The sequence below is a fragment of the Hippoglossus hippoglossus genome, chromosome 17 (genome assembly GCF_009819705.1).
Source record: "Hippoglossus hippoglossus isolate fHipHip1 chromosome 17, fHipHip1.pri, whole genome shotgun sequence".
Taxonomy (NCBI): Eukaryota; Metazoa; Chordata; class Actinopteri; order Pleuronectiformes; family Pleuronectidae; genus Hippoglossus; species Hippoglossus hippoglossus.
The window spans coordinates 20,805,750-20,820,012 of NC_047167.1; the positions used below are offsets into that span (position 1 = coordinate 20,805,750).

Consider the following 14,263-nt stretch of genomic DNA (forward strand, 5'->3'; position numbering starts at 1 on the left):
TTGTGTTTCTGACTTTTTATTATCAATTTACATTTATGACACATGAAGCTCTACAGTTTATTGCACTTAAAAAGGCGTCACCAAACAACCAGATCAACCCAGAGTAAGACCGAAGATAAATAAATATGAAGTTCAAACAGTACGGACGACACAACTCTTAGCTTGGTGCTGGCTTGGTCATTTCAGTTATACTATGACAATAAGACCAAGTTTGGAGTGAAAAGGAAAATGAGATGTTGAATTTGACACTGGTTCAAAATAATATAACACAAATTTAAAAATGATGTTAATAACAATTCGACGAAATGAGCAAATAACATGTGCAAGTTCAGTTATTCCCCTAAAGTCCCCCTAAAACCTAATGAGATGAAATATCTTTCTCCATGTGCGTAGAAATAAAGTAACAGCTACATTTACAAAGGATTGGCACTGTTATATTAAATCAATATTATTTAAAATTAGTTATTATCATTAAGCCAAACAAATCGTGAATATCCCACATCCGATCTAAATCCTTCAGCACATGATGTGGTGAAGTGGTTTCATTCACAACTACACAACTTCATGAAACACACTAATGCTACACTGCATCACACTGTATTTCTGATTATTAATAAGAAAGGCACAGCTCCCATTGCGTTTACACGATCTCCACCACTGGTCGGTAAAAGCTCCAGTGTTTCTCACATGAACCGACAAACTTTGACTCTTACAAGTCAAAAATATAAAGTCTAGAAAATATTCTGCATTTGTTTCTTTGATAAATCTAAAACAAGTTTTATCAAAACACACGATTGAATTAACATTTTTAATCCCACTCTCTGAAAAGGCGATGCAGCCGTTTGAGACGTTGGCACAGATGTGAGACTTAATCTAATCTTTATTGACCACAAATCTCACTTCCTCCTGTGAGAGAAAAATGCTGATCAGCCGTGGAGCAGACAGTTCCCTAAAAGAAAAGTTTTAGAAAACAGTTTTTCATCAAGAGTGACGTCTCCTCTTTGGACATTCAGAATACGACTGATTGTAGTTTTGAGCCGGTCCTTGTTCAAACATATTCTCGGTTTTCGATGTCCTTTTTGATGGCTTTTTTAATGCGGTCGATTTCATCTTCATCCTCATCTGAACTATATTTATATTCTTTTTTCTCGTTGTTTTCCAGATCAGCCGTTTCGTCCTCGGCGACGGCCTCCGGCGTCGTGGACTGCAGCTCCTCCCGTATCGAGTTGAGCTCCACCAGACCGTCGTGCAGCTGCGTTGCCACTTCCCTGATTTTGGCAGCGAACTCTGACTTGGCCCCTTTCTTGAGTTCTTTGGAGTCTTTGGCCACGAAGTAGATGTCCATGCCTACGAAGAGTCCGGTGAGGACGCCGGTGGCCATACTGGCGATCTGCACCGCCCTGGCTGCCGTGCTGCCGGCCACGTTGGCGATCTGAACCACACGCATGATCTCGTTGGCGTTGATGAGGATGGCTTTTCCTGCCATGGCGCCATCCTCGTAGAAGCTGCTACTGAGCACAGGGAAGTCACGGTTGTACGCGTGTTTCTTCATCTTGAGCAGGTCGAACCTGCGCAGGTTTTCGATTCCCTGCTTGATGAATTTCAGGCACTTGTTCAAGTCCACCATCTTCACCTGGTAGTCCTCCACGATCTTCTCCACCTTCTTGCGGTCCATCGAGTTGTTGACCTGGTTGGAGATGCCGGCGCCTGCTGACGTCAGACCGCCTGCCGTGGCCACGCCCAATCCCACCGCCGTCACAATCAGAGAGGTTCCCAGGGTGATCGGGGCCAGAACGAGGCCAGCGATGGTGGCGACGCCCCCGATGGCACTGGTGGAGCCGCCGGTGATCTGAGCGATCTTGGTTTTCTTGTTGAATTTGTCCAAGCCGTCGGCGATGCTGTTGAGGTCGATGACGTGCATCCAGAGACTCTCAGCGCGCTCCGAGAACAGTTTGTTGAACACACGGATTCCTTTCTGCACCTTTTCCGCCGTCAAAGCAAACGCCCTGAAAAGAGAAAGTATGAAAGTGATCAGAGAGAAGTCGCCGTATCTAAAAATGACTTTTCTTTCCAGTCGTTGATCCAGCCAGGTGGAGACTACTGGTTTTACTGGGTTCATGAAAGACAGTTAAGATGTGGATACCTCAAAACTTTGGCACATAAAACCAAAAGGTATCTGGTTAATAACACGTATACAGGGTGAAGTGAAGAGATGCAGTAAAATGCATGTGTGAGCTTTCACATACTTGGCCTCTTCCTTTTCTGTCATGTCTTCAACTTCCGGTGTGTCCTCCCATTCTGAGGAAGGAAATACAAGACAATCATTAGGTTTCCAATCATGTTGGAAACATCACAAGGCCAATATCTATACACCAGAATATGATGCCCATTATATACTGAAATACACTTTTCTACCAGACGGGATTTTCTTTCTTTCAGCCATTAGAGCCCTGATGAGGCCCGACACTGATCTAACAGACCTAAGCTTTGTTATATTGATGCTTGAAAGCTTCCATAAACTCTAAACTACTGTCTGCTGTAAGAATAAAATGTAATTTGGAATTTATTGGCCCAAACCTTGAAAATCAGCACAAAAAATGTATGTAAACATTGTTGTCCACGTACTTTTGGTCATGTAGTGTGTTTACAGATGGAAATAAAAGTTTAAAAATGATCTTATTCGTCACTTACGCTCCACCGTGTTCCACCACTCCATGAGATCCTCCACATCCTGAAAGATAACATGAGGGTTTGTATGGGGGTTTGCAATTGTATGTTCATTAACATGCATCAGACTGTGTTAAAATACACATTTGGTGATTTGTTTATATATTTTTTGTTTTAGATATTAACCTGATGGTTTTCAGGATGTGACGGGTCGACACGGAAATCCTCCAGCCGGTCGAACAGGGACCTGTTCCCACCATCGTTCTGAGACAACAGAAACCATACAGCTTAAACATGCATCTGTAAATCTATATAATATAATACAAATGTAAAAAACATACAGTCTCTAAGACCCTGTGTTAAGACAAAACCTCTGGCTCTGCAGAGAATAACACATCTTAAGTATCATGTATGTTGTTTGTCTTTCTGTCCTGCGTGTGCTCGGATTCAGAGGAGGAAGAGACGGTAAAAGCGACACTGAACACAATGAGTTGTTCCTTCTGTTTTTTGCAGAAGTAAAAGGAAAGAAAACCCTCAATGGACGTGTTGAAAAGGGAAGCGGAGAAACAAGTCTGGCCACATTGCAGCCTAATCTCGTCTCATCTTTCACACACAGACTGTGAGCGAAGGTGTGGGGGGTGGGGGTGGGTTTCATGTCAGCAGGGGAAGAACAACAACAACACAACAGGTTGGCTGTAATCATCTCTGCTGGGAGCTGAGCCAAAAGCCCAGGGGACAAACCCGGTGAACGACTGCACGACAGAGGTTGTTTTCAGAGGCGAGGGGAAGAGTCAGCTGACTGAAACAGACCTTTTGTAATTCTGAACCACGATGAGTAAGACTCCAACGCGTCAGGCAGAGACTGTGATAATGAGCTGATAGAGAAATGCCCCAGTGTGTGAGAGCAGTGACTACACAAATACAAGTAAAGGAAGAGAAGGAAAAGTTCAAATACACTATTTGGACTTAATTTTCTCTACCTCTTCAGAATCCTCCTGCCCGGGCCGCTGAATAACCGTGGCCTGAAACAGATGAAGACAAACACACACACACACACACACACACACACACACACACACACACACACACACACACACACACACACAGTTAAAACCCTTATCATATCAATATACATTTTGCTTTTGGGCTGATATATTTGCTCCAAAACAATCCAGTTACAAAACCCCTTGCAAAATAATTGTGTTTCCACTTTCAGCCATGTTACTGTAACTGTAACCATGACAACATGAGAGCATTACAAGACGAGGAATCAGGAAGTAATCAGGAAGAGAGATAGAGACGATAGAGACGGGTGGAGAACTGAACACTGACTAAATGAGCGGAGACAGAAACAGACTCATCTTAACAGCGTTTTGCTTTCTTCTGTCAATCTTTTAGAAACAAATTTAAAGTTATAAAGAGTTTAAACGATTCGATTATTTCATCGCTCTGACAGAACATTCCTCTCCAGTGATTTCAGCTGCTACTCTGTGGTTTGCTGCGTTAGAAAAGACGTTGACAGTGTTAACACAATCAGGGACTGTTGTCAAGGGAGGAGACAAGTTAGGACAAGTCACATGTTTGAGTTTTACCTTGACCCGTGGCATGAAGGGATTGTGACGCTTAGGTTTCTTGACTTTGGTCTAAAAGAAAAAACAAAGCAGCGTTACCTCAGGTCCAATTCTAAAATGCTTTTTAAGCTGTAATAACAGTAAAATGATTCCAATGAATATCAACGAATATCAAAACTAAAAATTCAGAAATGAAAGAGAAGGAATTCAGCTGACCGCCTCTTTCTTCTCGTCGAGCTCCTCGTCTTTATTCTCCTCTTTGGATGAAGATTCATCTTCTTCTTTCAGTCCTTCATCATCAGACGCAGCCTAAAACAAACCATAAACAAATGCCTAGAATAAAACCTCATTTGTACTTTACAATAAAGTTCACTTTTAAGCTTTTGTTAAAAACTGTGAGAAGTTGATGAATTAAACATTAAACCTTTTGGATAAACACTAAGACACTGTCTTGTACCTTTGTTGCAGCACGAGACATAAACGGGTTATGGTGCTTGTGTTTTTTCACCTTGGTCTGTAAAGAAATGGAGCAATTAGAGCGCGTGAGGAGAAACAACTGGAAGAACTACATTTCACTCATCAGTCAATTATATTTGACTGAAGCAACTGCATCTAGGCTCAGATCTCAGATATTAGATCTCACTGCTGTCAGCTCTTATCACTGAAAGATAAACACACTCCACTTCTTAACAAGCATCAGTCCATTAGTGGGACAACTTGAGCCGTGACCTAAATATTGTTCACGACTTTTATAAGTTCTGTTGAAGGCTCCTGTGTTTTCAGAGATAGCAAATAATACAGCTTCAATAAAGAGCTCGAACAACATAATCCAACTCTGTAGTCCAGGCTGACCACAGTCTGTAGGTGCCACACATGATCGGCAAGTCTGTGGCATGAGAGAACTGATGGTGAGGAAGCAGGAAGTAGAACGATTAGATGACGGCAGATGTGGATTCAAACCACAAGAAGATAAAGGACAATTGGATTGTTCAACATCACAAATCAATAAGCAAACAAAACTCTGTCCCACAGTGAAGAGTAAAGAGATGGACTTACTGTTTTACTCTCTGGAGGATTCACCTCGTCTCCGTCTTTGGCTTCAGCAGATTTATCTGGTTTGAGTCCTTCGTCGTCTGAGTGGCTCTGCAGCAAAGTAAACAACTCATTTAATAAATGATTCATATTTTAGCAAAGTCTGTTTGCATTGAAATGTGTGTGTGCAATATTGGCCTTATGTGATTAACAGCTAATATTTTACAGATATTCAAACAACAAATTTAACCATTTTATAACGGCTAGTAACTTTAGCGGGTACTAGCAATGGAAACTCTGACTATATTTCTTAAAAGCCAAGTAAGTGAGTTTATGTAACTATTACAGCAAAACACGTCACTAAACTGCAGCCGACATGGAACAGATTTTTTAAAATATGATCTATAAATGGTTCATAAAGACAGAAGTGTTTGGAACTGTGCTCGGGGAATAATCAGCACAGCTTTATGTTCAGTCTAACTCATCAGTACCTGACGGTTGCTGCTCAGCTTTGGTTTCACTGCTCTCTTCATCTCCTGTAATCAAACCAGAACAGTCTTGTTAAGCATCGATACACACGGACACACATCAGCTCCAACCAGACACAAACAACCACTGAAGCTTTACTCCACCTCCCCTGATGGTCGGACAGGGACGACAGGAGTCTCTGCAGCCTTGTCCTTCTTCTGCCGGGAGATCATTTCCTTTTTATCCTTCGGAGGACAAAACATTATACTCTCAGTCTTAGAAACTTTAACCACTCATGACGCTTTTAAAAGATCGCCTAAGTAGCCTAATATAACATTGTTATTAAACATGTATCTTTAAATGTAACAGACAACAAACATTTACAGACATCCTGCATATCTGCATGTTTTGTAAATATGGGAAGTGCAAACTGAACCTGATTATCCTCGGCCCCCATCCTTTTCATTTCCTGCAACACAAAGAGTCAGAGACAGACAGAGGAGGAGTCAGAGCAGAAGCTTCACACGAACCACATGTCGCTGAGCAGCAGCTGCGTTCCGCTCAATGCAAACCTCTGCAGTTGGTTTGGGTGGGACCGCTGGGGTTTCACTCTTTACCTTCGTTTCTCGCTGGATCACGTTGCTTTTGACCTGACAAGGACACAAACACAAACACACACAAACACACAAAGTCACACAGTGTGTTGTGCAGGAGGACGGGGGGGGGGGGGGGGGGGGAGAGACACAAAGTAAGCCTTTAGTTTGGATGGTTTAGATTCGGGCAAGGGGCTAGAGAATGTATTACGTCGATGAGTGTCCTCACTAAGATAGAAGTACAAACGAGTGTGTGTGTGTGTGTGTGTGTGTGTGTGTGTGTGTGTGTGTGTGTGTGTGTGTGTGTGGTCACGATGACTCATTGGTGATACAGTAAGTCGACTGACCGGTTTCGACTTCTCTTCCTCTAGTTTCTCGTTCTCTGTGTCTTCAGCGTCTTTCTGCACAAAAGACATCAGATATGAAAGATGAATGTATATCGACAAAAAGTGACTGAATCACATCCACTTAAAAAGGTAGAAATGTTCCTTAGTTCTCTACAAACACATCACAATCTAAACCAGCCTTACTTTGGCTGCAGATCGAAACGGGTTCAGCTTTGTCATCGCCTCGGTAAATTTATTCTGAATGAGAATGAAAAAAAAAAATCAAGATCAAACACATGAACGTCAACAAGAACCTAAAGTAAATTAAAGCATTTGAAAACCCGACGGACCTGTTTGTGACCGGCCTGGCTCTCCTCGTTCTCCGATGTCTCCTCATCGTCAGTGTCAGAGTTCTTCTCCTGTGGATGGAGAGAATTATTGAATCAAACTAATCACCAGCTTCATATCTTCTGTGGATTATTACATCACGTGAAGAAACGACATCTCACCCGTTTGTCGGTGGAGAACGTGCTCTTCATCATCGCAGTCAAACCGTTCTGAAACAGGACAAAGACTTAAAGAAACAGATCATAGCTCTGATCCTGATCCTGACTTACAGCAGAACTTTATTCTAACTCTTTACTATTCTCAGAAATCTGATCGTTTACAGCTTCATGTCTCAGACCAAACTGTTAAAGCAGCAGAGAAGAGATTCAGTGACTCTGGTACAAAAACCCCACCTGTTTGCCTTTGGGCTTCTCTGTGGAGGAGATATTCTCACTTGAGTCTCCTGAGGGTTCGGTCTTTTCTTTCTCCTGATATGAAGCAAAACATTTTTTTTATCAGCATTTCACTAATCAACAGCATGAACCACTTCCTGGTTGGGAAACAGACCTGAGACGAGGAGGTGAAAGGATTCTTCAGGTTCATCAGATTCTTGGCTCCACCCTGACGGAGGAGACAAAGCTCTTTAGGATTCAAACCGACATCTTCAGCTGTTGCTTTAGCGTTAACGTTGAATGTTAATGTTACAACTGAGCCTCATCCGTTACCTTTGAAGACTTCTCTGAGAGACTGTCGCTGCTGGCAGAGAGTTCCCCCTCCAGAGACAAGTTATCCTGCAAACAGTGAAATACTATAACTCTCATAATGTGAAAAAGAAAAAGGAAACACTCATGTTTCATTTCAAAATTATATAATCAGACCTGAGAATATATTTGTTTCTAAAATGAGTAGGATCAGATCATAACACTTCTGGGAAGATATTTTGTTTTAAGTAAATAAAAGCCAGTGAGCTGGAACATGAGCAGGAAGAACATGAGTAAGTAAGTAATACGTTTGAAAATGCTGCAGTCAAACTACTTCATAAACCAAACACAACAACCAATAAATAACACTGGAGTGTTTGCAGACCCCTGAATTTCACTAAAGATTAAACAAATTAAACTTTTAAATCAGGCCCTGTGCAATGTGTGGATTTTATCAAGACTTCTTTCAATCTTGAGAACACAAAGCAAAGTGCAAACCAGTGTAGCCTTTAATACTTGTTAAACTATTAAAAATTAAAACATTAAAACTTCCTTCTCACCTGAGACTGAGACTTGGCACCTTTCTTTTTGAACACACCACTCAGAATTCCTCCTTTCTCCTGAGAAAACAAAAAAAATCAAACATTAACGATCACGTGATCTACAGTTATGGTTGGAGTTATCAGTTGAGGATGTAAGAAACGACTTGAACAAACCTTGGTGCTGTTCTCAGAAAGATTGTCGTTGCTGCCTGAGAGCTCGTCCAAGTCGTCCTGAAGGCGACAAAGAAATGTCAACAAATTAATTTATCATCTCCAAATAATGTCGCACAAGTAAATGTGAGACAAGTGAGACGCACAACTCTCACCTGAGACTGTCTCCTCGCTCTCAAAGGCTTTGGAGATTTTTTAAACATTCCACCGAACATCCCACCGGACTCCTGGAAAAATAAAGATCACATTTAAACAGTTTGACAACATTTTCCCACAGTTGTTAATGAAGCATTTCTCATGGGTCCTGATGTTAAAAGGGACAAACATAGTTTATTAACTACCTCTAGAAGTTAAAATGGATGTTTTGTTCAGATAAAAAAACAAGTTGACAGAGTTTCCAGGCTTGAAGAATCCTCACCTTAGTGTTTCCAGTTACAGACAGATTGTCGTTGCTGCCTGAGATCTCACTTGGTGCAGTCAAATCCTCCTGAAGGACAAAAACAACCATCTACTATTATTATCAATGACTAAAAATGTCAAAATAAGACGAGTGATACGCTCAAATCTCACCTGAGACTGTGTCCTCGCTCCCAAAGGCTTTGGAGATTTTTTAAACATTCCACCGAACACTCCACCGGACTCCTGGAAAAATAAAAAAAATCACATTTAAACAGTTTGACAACATTTTCCCACAGAGGAGGATTTTAGTGAAGCGTTTCCTGAATGGTGGAGTTTGGAGTTTCCAGGCTTGAAGAATCCTCACCTTAGTGTTTCCTGTTACAGACAGATTGTCGTTGCTGCCTGAGATCTCACTTGCTGCAGTCAAATCCTCCTGAAGGACAAAAACAAGCGTCCACTATTATTATCATCGACTTTATAATGTTAAAAAGATGTTAAATAAGACGAGTGATACGCTCAAATCTCACCTGAGACTGTGTCCTCGCTCCGAAAGGCTTTGGAGATTTTTTAAACATTCCACTGAACACTCCACCGGACTCCTGGAAAAATAAAAATCACATTTAAACTACAATTTAAGACTATTTCCCTCTAGTGGAGGATTTTAGTGACGAATTCCTTCTTTTTTCTGACGTCAAATGAACAAGCAGGAGATTCACACAGCGGCTGAAGCCTTAGGGTTTATCTTGCCCTTCCCAATTTACAAAACACAAACTCTAATTTCAATGAGTTCACCTCAGGAAACTTGTGTTAAACGACACCAGAAGCTATAATCCAGTGTTTGAGCAGCAGTGGAAATGGATGTTATGTTACGGTTCAGATGTTCCAGATTATAATCTGGTTGTGTTACAGTGTACAAGACGAATTCATGGAGTTTACAGGCTTTACCAGAACTCACCTTAGTGTTTCCAGTAGCAGACAGATTGTCGTTGCTGCCTGAGAGCTCGCTGGGCGCAGTCAAATCCTCCTGAAGGACAGAAACAAGCGTCAACAATCATTATCATCAACTAATGAAGAAACACAGAGTTAAAGTGAGACGAGTTAGATAAACAACTCTCACCTGAGATTGTGTCCTTGACTTTGGGGCTTTTTTAAATATTCCACTGAACATCCCACCGGACTCCTGGAAACAAAAAATAGAAATAATATTAAAACTGCAGTTGAAGAAGATTTCCCCTCGGAGCAGCAGTCCTCTGGTTTTCATGCAGGTATCACTCTCTCTACCTGACACAGAAACAAACACCTCCCAACACTTACGTTAAATTAATCCATTGACTAACCTGAGGAGTGTTTGAGCAGCATTAGAATCTCTCGAAACTGTACAAGACAAGTTTATAGAGTTTACAGGCTTGAAGAAACCTCACCTTAGTGTTTCCAGTTACAGACACATTGTCGTTGTCGCTTGCTGCAGCCAAATCCTCCTGAAGGACGAGAAACAAGCATCCACAATTATTTCCATCTACTAATGATGTAACACATGTTTTAAAGACGAGTGAGATCCTCAACTCTCACCTGAGATTGTGTCTTCTTTTTCTTGAACATCCCACTCAACATCCCACCCGACTCCTGAAGAGAGACAACGTCAGATCATGAGTTACTTTAATATCTGACCTAACATGAACTCTGAGTTATCGAGCGGCTGCAGCGGTCAGAGCGACGGGCAGGGATCTACCCATGAGCCAGAGCTGTCGGTCAAAGTGCTGATGGATGCAGGTTCGACCTCGCTCACAAAAACAACAACAACTCACATCGCAAACGTTCCATTCAACGTGATGAGCTCTGCACATCAGAGCCCCTCACGTGGGTCACTGAGGAATCACACGAGGCTCTTTTGGAGAAATAAGTTGTATAAATAAATGTTTTTACTCAGGACGTGATGCTAATTTGATAAACTCAAGTTTTGTAAATGGTTTTGGGGACAATTTATGTGATTGTTGTTACAGCGTAGACATTGTTGCTTAATTTGCTTAATTTTAGGCAACATACCACATATGTTTATACTGTAAATTTTAATTATTTTATAACTTTAAATTATCTAATTTCAAAGATTCAGTAAAAGCAGTAACTTGAAAAACCAAAAGGAGTCAGGATAGTCGGAAAAATGGAAAATATACAGCCAAATGTCACATGAAGTCTACGTATCATTACTTTGTATTTATGCATTTATTAATTTATCCTTGTAACATGTTAATAATTACTATGTTTTATCATTTTTTTGTTATATTTTGGTATCTGATGAGACTCACCTTAGTGTTTTCAGACTGACTTCCCTCACTGACTGAGAGTTCACTCTCCAAAAGATCCTGAAACACAAACATGATCCGTCAGCCTCATAACACAACACCAGGGGATTCATGTGATAACTGTATTTCCCAGGTGAGGATCGAGTTTCACCTGTGACGGCCTCCGGACATGCCCTGGTTTGTGAGTTAGCTTCAGGATCCCACCCAGGACACCTGGTTTGTCCTGGAGAACAAAAACAGTCCAGAGAAAAGTTTAGTTTCAGAGAATAACATGAAAATATCACAGAGCAGAAACTGAACTCACCTTTGATGACTTGTTGTTTTCTTTTAAACTGTCGCTACTGGCAGAGAGATCAGGATTTTGCAAAGAGAGGGTAACCTGGCAACACACAACTAAAGTTTTACTACAGGTCAAAACACATCGCAAGTACTCAGGTTACAAACTTAATTACAGTATATTATGGAAAAGTTGAATATTATACTATTAAATATAGAAAACAAGATAAGTTAAAGAAAGACACTACAAACCTGTGGTTGAGCCTCTTTGGCAGATTTGGTCGTCTTCTTGAACATTCCCTTCAACCCGCCTCCTTTCTCCTGAACACGAATAATAAACTTTCACTGATTAATAATATGACGAATTTCCTCAGTTTACACGAGTGAGTGATGATCAGAGAAATGAACTGAAGGTTTGAGTATAAACACAAACATTCCCCCACCTTGTTGCTGTTCAGACTCTCGCTGCTGTTGGAAAGTTCACTCTTGGTTGATAAAGTGTCCTGTGATGTCAAAACAGAACATGACATTATGCTGACATACATTTAAATAAAAAACTTTCTTTATTGATAAACCTGCTGAATATTGTATTCATTAACTTTCTTTCTTCTTTTCATAAAATGTCAGAAAATTGTGAAAATGTTTCCAAACATCAAGTCAAAACCCAAAGATATTACAGTTTATTTACTTTAACAAAGAAATGCAGAGGAATCTCACATTTAAAATGATCCTTAAATTAAGTGTTTGGAATTTTTTATTTAAAAAAAGTGATTTCAATAATAATAAATAATTTTCTATTGACAATATAATATAGTATAATAATTTTCAGCTCTAGTCTTATCAAAATCTAGTTAATATAACAACTGACAAATTAAGGTTCATCAACAAATTACAACATAAAGTACAACTATTGACACGAAAGACAAAGATGGTGTAGATTAATCAGTTTACAAGTTTCTATCAAATCACTATTACAACATTATCGTTGTTTTGCTCACCTCTTCAGTGAAGTGGCTCTAAATTTCTGGCTTTAAATCTAATAAAGTAAATATTAAAAGTACAAAGTCACCTGGTCTTGGACAAGTGGAGCTGCAGATCTGGAGGGTCTCTTGAACATCCCACCAAATAACGCTGCTTTCTCCTGAAGAGTGAAGGAGAGGAAGAAAAATATTATATTATATATATAATATATAATATAATATTTAAACAAATATTCATCTAAAAACAGTGAAACTTCCAGACACAAAAACACGTTATTAAATGATTTGTGGGGGATAAAAAAACTACAAACCCCATCATAACATAAACAGTAAAGTATTAATATTCATGACATAAACAGTAGTTAAAGTATTAATATTCATGACATTAGAGTATTAAAGTATTAATATTCATAACATTGCAGTATTAAAAACTACAAACCCCATCACAACATAAGCAGTAAAGTATTAATACTCATGACTTCACAGTATTAAAAACTACAAATCCCATCACAACATAAACAGTAAAGTATTAATACTCATGACTTCACAGTATTAAAAAACTACAAACCCCATCACAACATAAGCAGTAAAGTATTAATACTCATGACTTCACAGTATTCAAAACTACAAATCCCATCACAACATAAACAGTAAAGTACTAATATTGACTTGGCAGTAATACAAAGTACAAAGTACTCACTGCAACACCTCCTCCATCACACTCCAGATCCAGGTCGTCGTATCGATCCTGTCAGAGACGGAGGATGTGTTTAAAGGTCACGAGCAGCTCGTCCGGAGTTTAAAGAAGTTCGTCGGTTCACTCACCATCGTTTCTTCTTCTTCTTCTTCTTCTTCTTCCTGCAGGTGAAGCGACGCTAGAGGAGAAATGACTACGAGCTTCGTTTCCTCCACATTGTTCCTGACTCGATACCGACTCTGGTTCCTGTCGCTGGGATGGAAACTTAAAGATCCGCCCCCTCGGCGAGAAATATACAAATGGCGGATCAGAGACTTCCCCCTGATCCTGTGTAACTGTGTGTGTTCACCTTGGTGTATCTGAATGTGTGTTACATGTGTGTTTGTGAATGTGTTTGAATGTGTGTGTTCACCTGTGTGTATTTGTGAATGTGTGTTCCCCTATGTGTGTTTCCCTTTGTGTGTTTGTGAATGTGTGTTACCTGTGTGTGTGTGTGTTTGTGAATGTTTGAATGTGTGTTACCTGTGTGTTTGTGAATGTGTGTTACCTGTGTGTTTGTGAATGTTTGAATGTGTGTGTTACCTGTGTGTTTGTGAATGTTTGAATGTGTGTTACCTGTGTGTTTGAATGTTTGAATGTGTGTGTTACCTGTGTGTTTGTGAATGTGTGTTACGTGTGTGTTTGAATGTGTGTTACCTGTGTGTGTTTGAATGTTTGAATGTGTGTTACCTGTGTGTTTGTGAATGTTTGAATGTGTGTGTTACGTGTGTTTGTGAATGTTTGAATGTGTGTTACCTGTGTGTTTGTGAATGTTTGAATGTGTGTTACCTGTGTGTGTTTGTGAATGTGTGTGTTACCTGTGTGTGTTTTCATGAAGAAGTCTCCTCTGTTAACACCTGTGTTGTCCGCCGTGACAGTGGGCGTGTCCGTCTCACCTGAGCTGCAGGCCCAGGGAGGAGGCTGATGCTGCGTTCAAGTGTATCCAGGAAATAAAAGATGTGTTGGCCAGAGGTGGAATAAGTAAATTACTTAGATATCATTTCAATGTTCTAAATGGAGGTGAACCTTTTGACACAAGACAAAATAGAATAAAATAAGATTAAATTAATTAAGATTAAACAAAAATAGGTAAGATGGGATAAAATAAAAATAGGTAAGATATGACTAAATAAGATAAATAGGTCAAATTATAAGAAAAAGAAAAGCAATAGAA

The 14,263-nt window shown here is 40.0% G+C and overlaps 1 protein-coding gene across 1 annotated transcript; it reads right to left on the reverse strand.

Annotated features, from left to right (window-relative positions):
• On the reverse strand, positions 1-13,978 carry LOC117778807. Its single transcript, XM_034614627.1, has 39 exons — positions 13,179-13,978; positions 13,054-13,101; positions 12,443-12,514; positions 11,817-11,876; positions 11,626-11,694; positions 11,402-11,476; positions 11,249-11,320; positions 11,101-11,157; positions 10,367-10,420; positions 10,219-10,275; positions 9,915-9,977; positions 9,753-9,821; positions 9,325-9,396; positions 9,162-9,230; positions 8,969-9,040; positions 8,817-8,885; positions 8,554-8,625; positions 8,402-8,458; positions 8,246-8,305; positions 7,710-7,775; positions 7,552-7,605; positions 7,398-7,472; positions 7,167-7,214; positions 7,008-7,076; positions 6,862-6,915; positions 6,679-6,732; positions 6,311-6,388; positions 6,175-6,207; positions 5,903-5,983; positions 5,762-5,806; positions 5,295-5,381; positions 4,696-4,752; positions 4,455-4,547; positions 4,260-4,310; positions 3,648-3,689; positions 2,854-2,931; positions 2,692-2,731; positions 2,247-2,298; positions 1-2,006 (listed from the first exon to the last, which is right to left on the reverse strand). The coding sequence occupies exons 1-39, from the start codon at positions 13,179-13,181 to the stop codon at positions 1,049-1,051; spliced, it is 3,285 nt and encodes a 1,094-aa protein (XP_034470518.1). The 5' UTR covers positions 13,182-13,978; the 3' UTR covers positions 1-1,048.
• Positions 13,979-14,263: the final 285 nt, after the last annotated feature.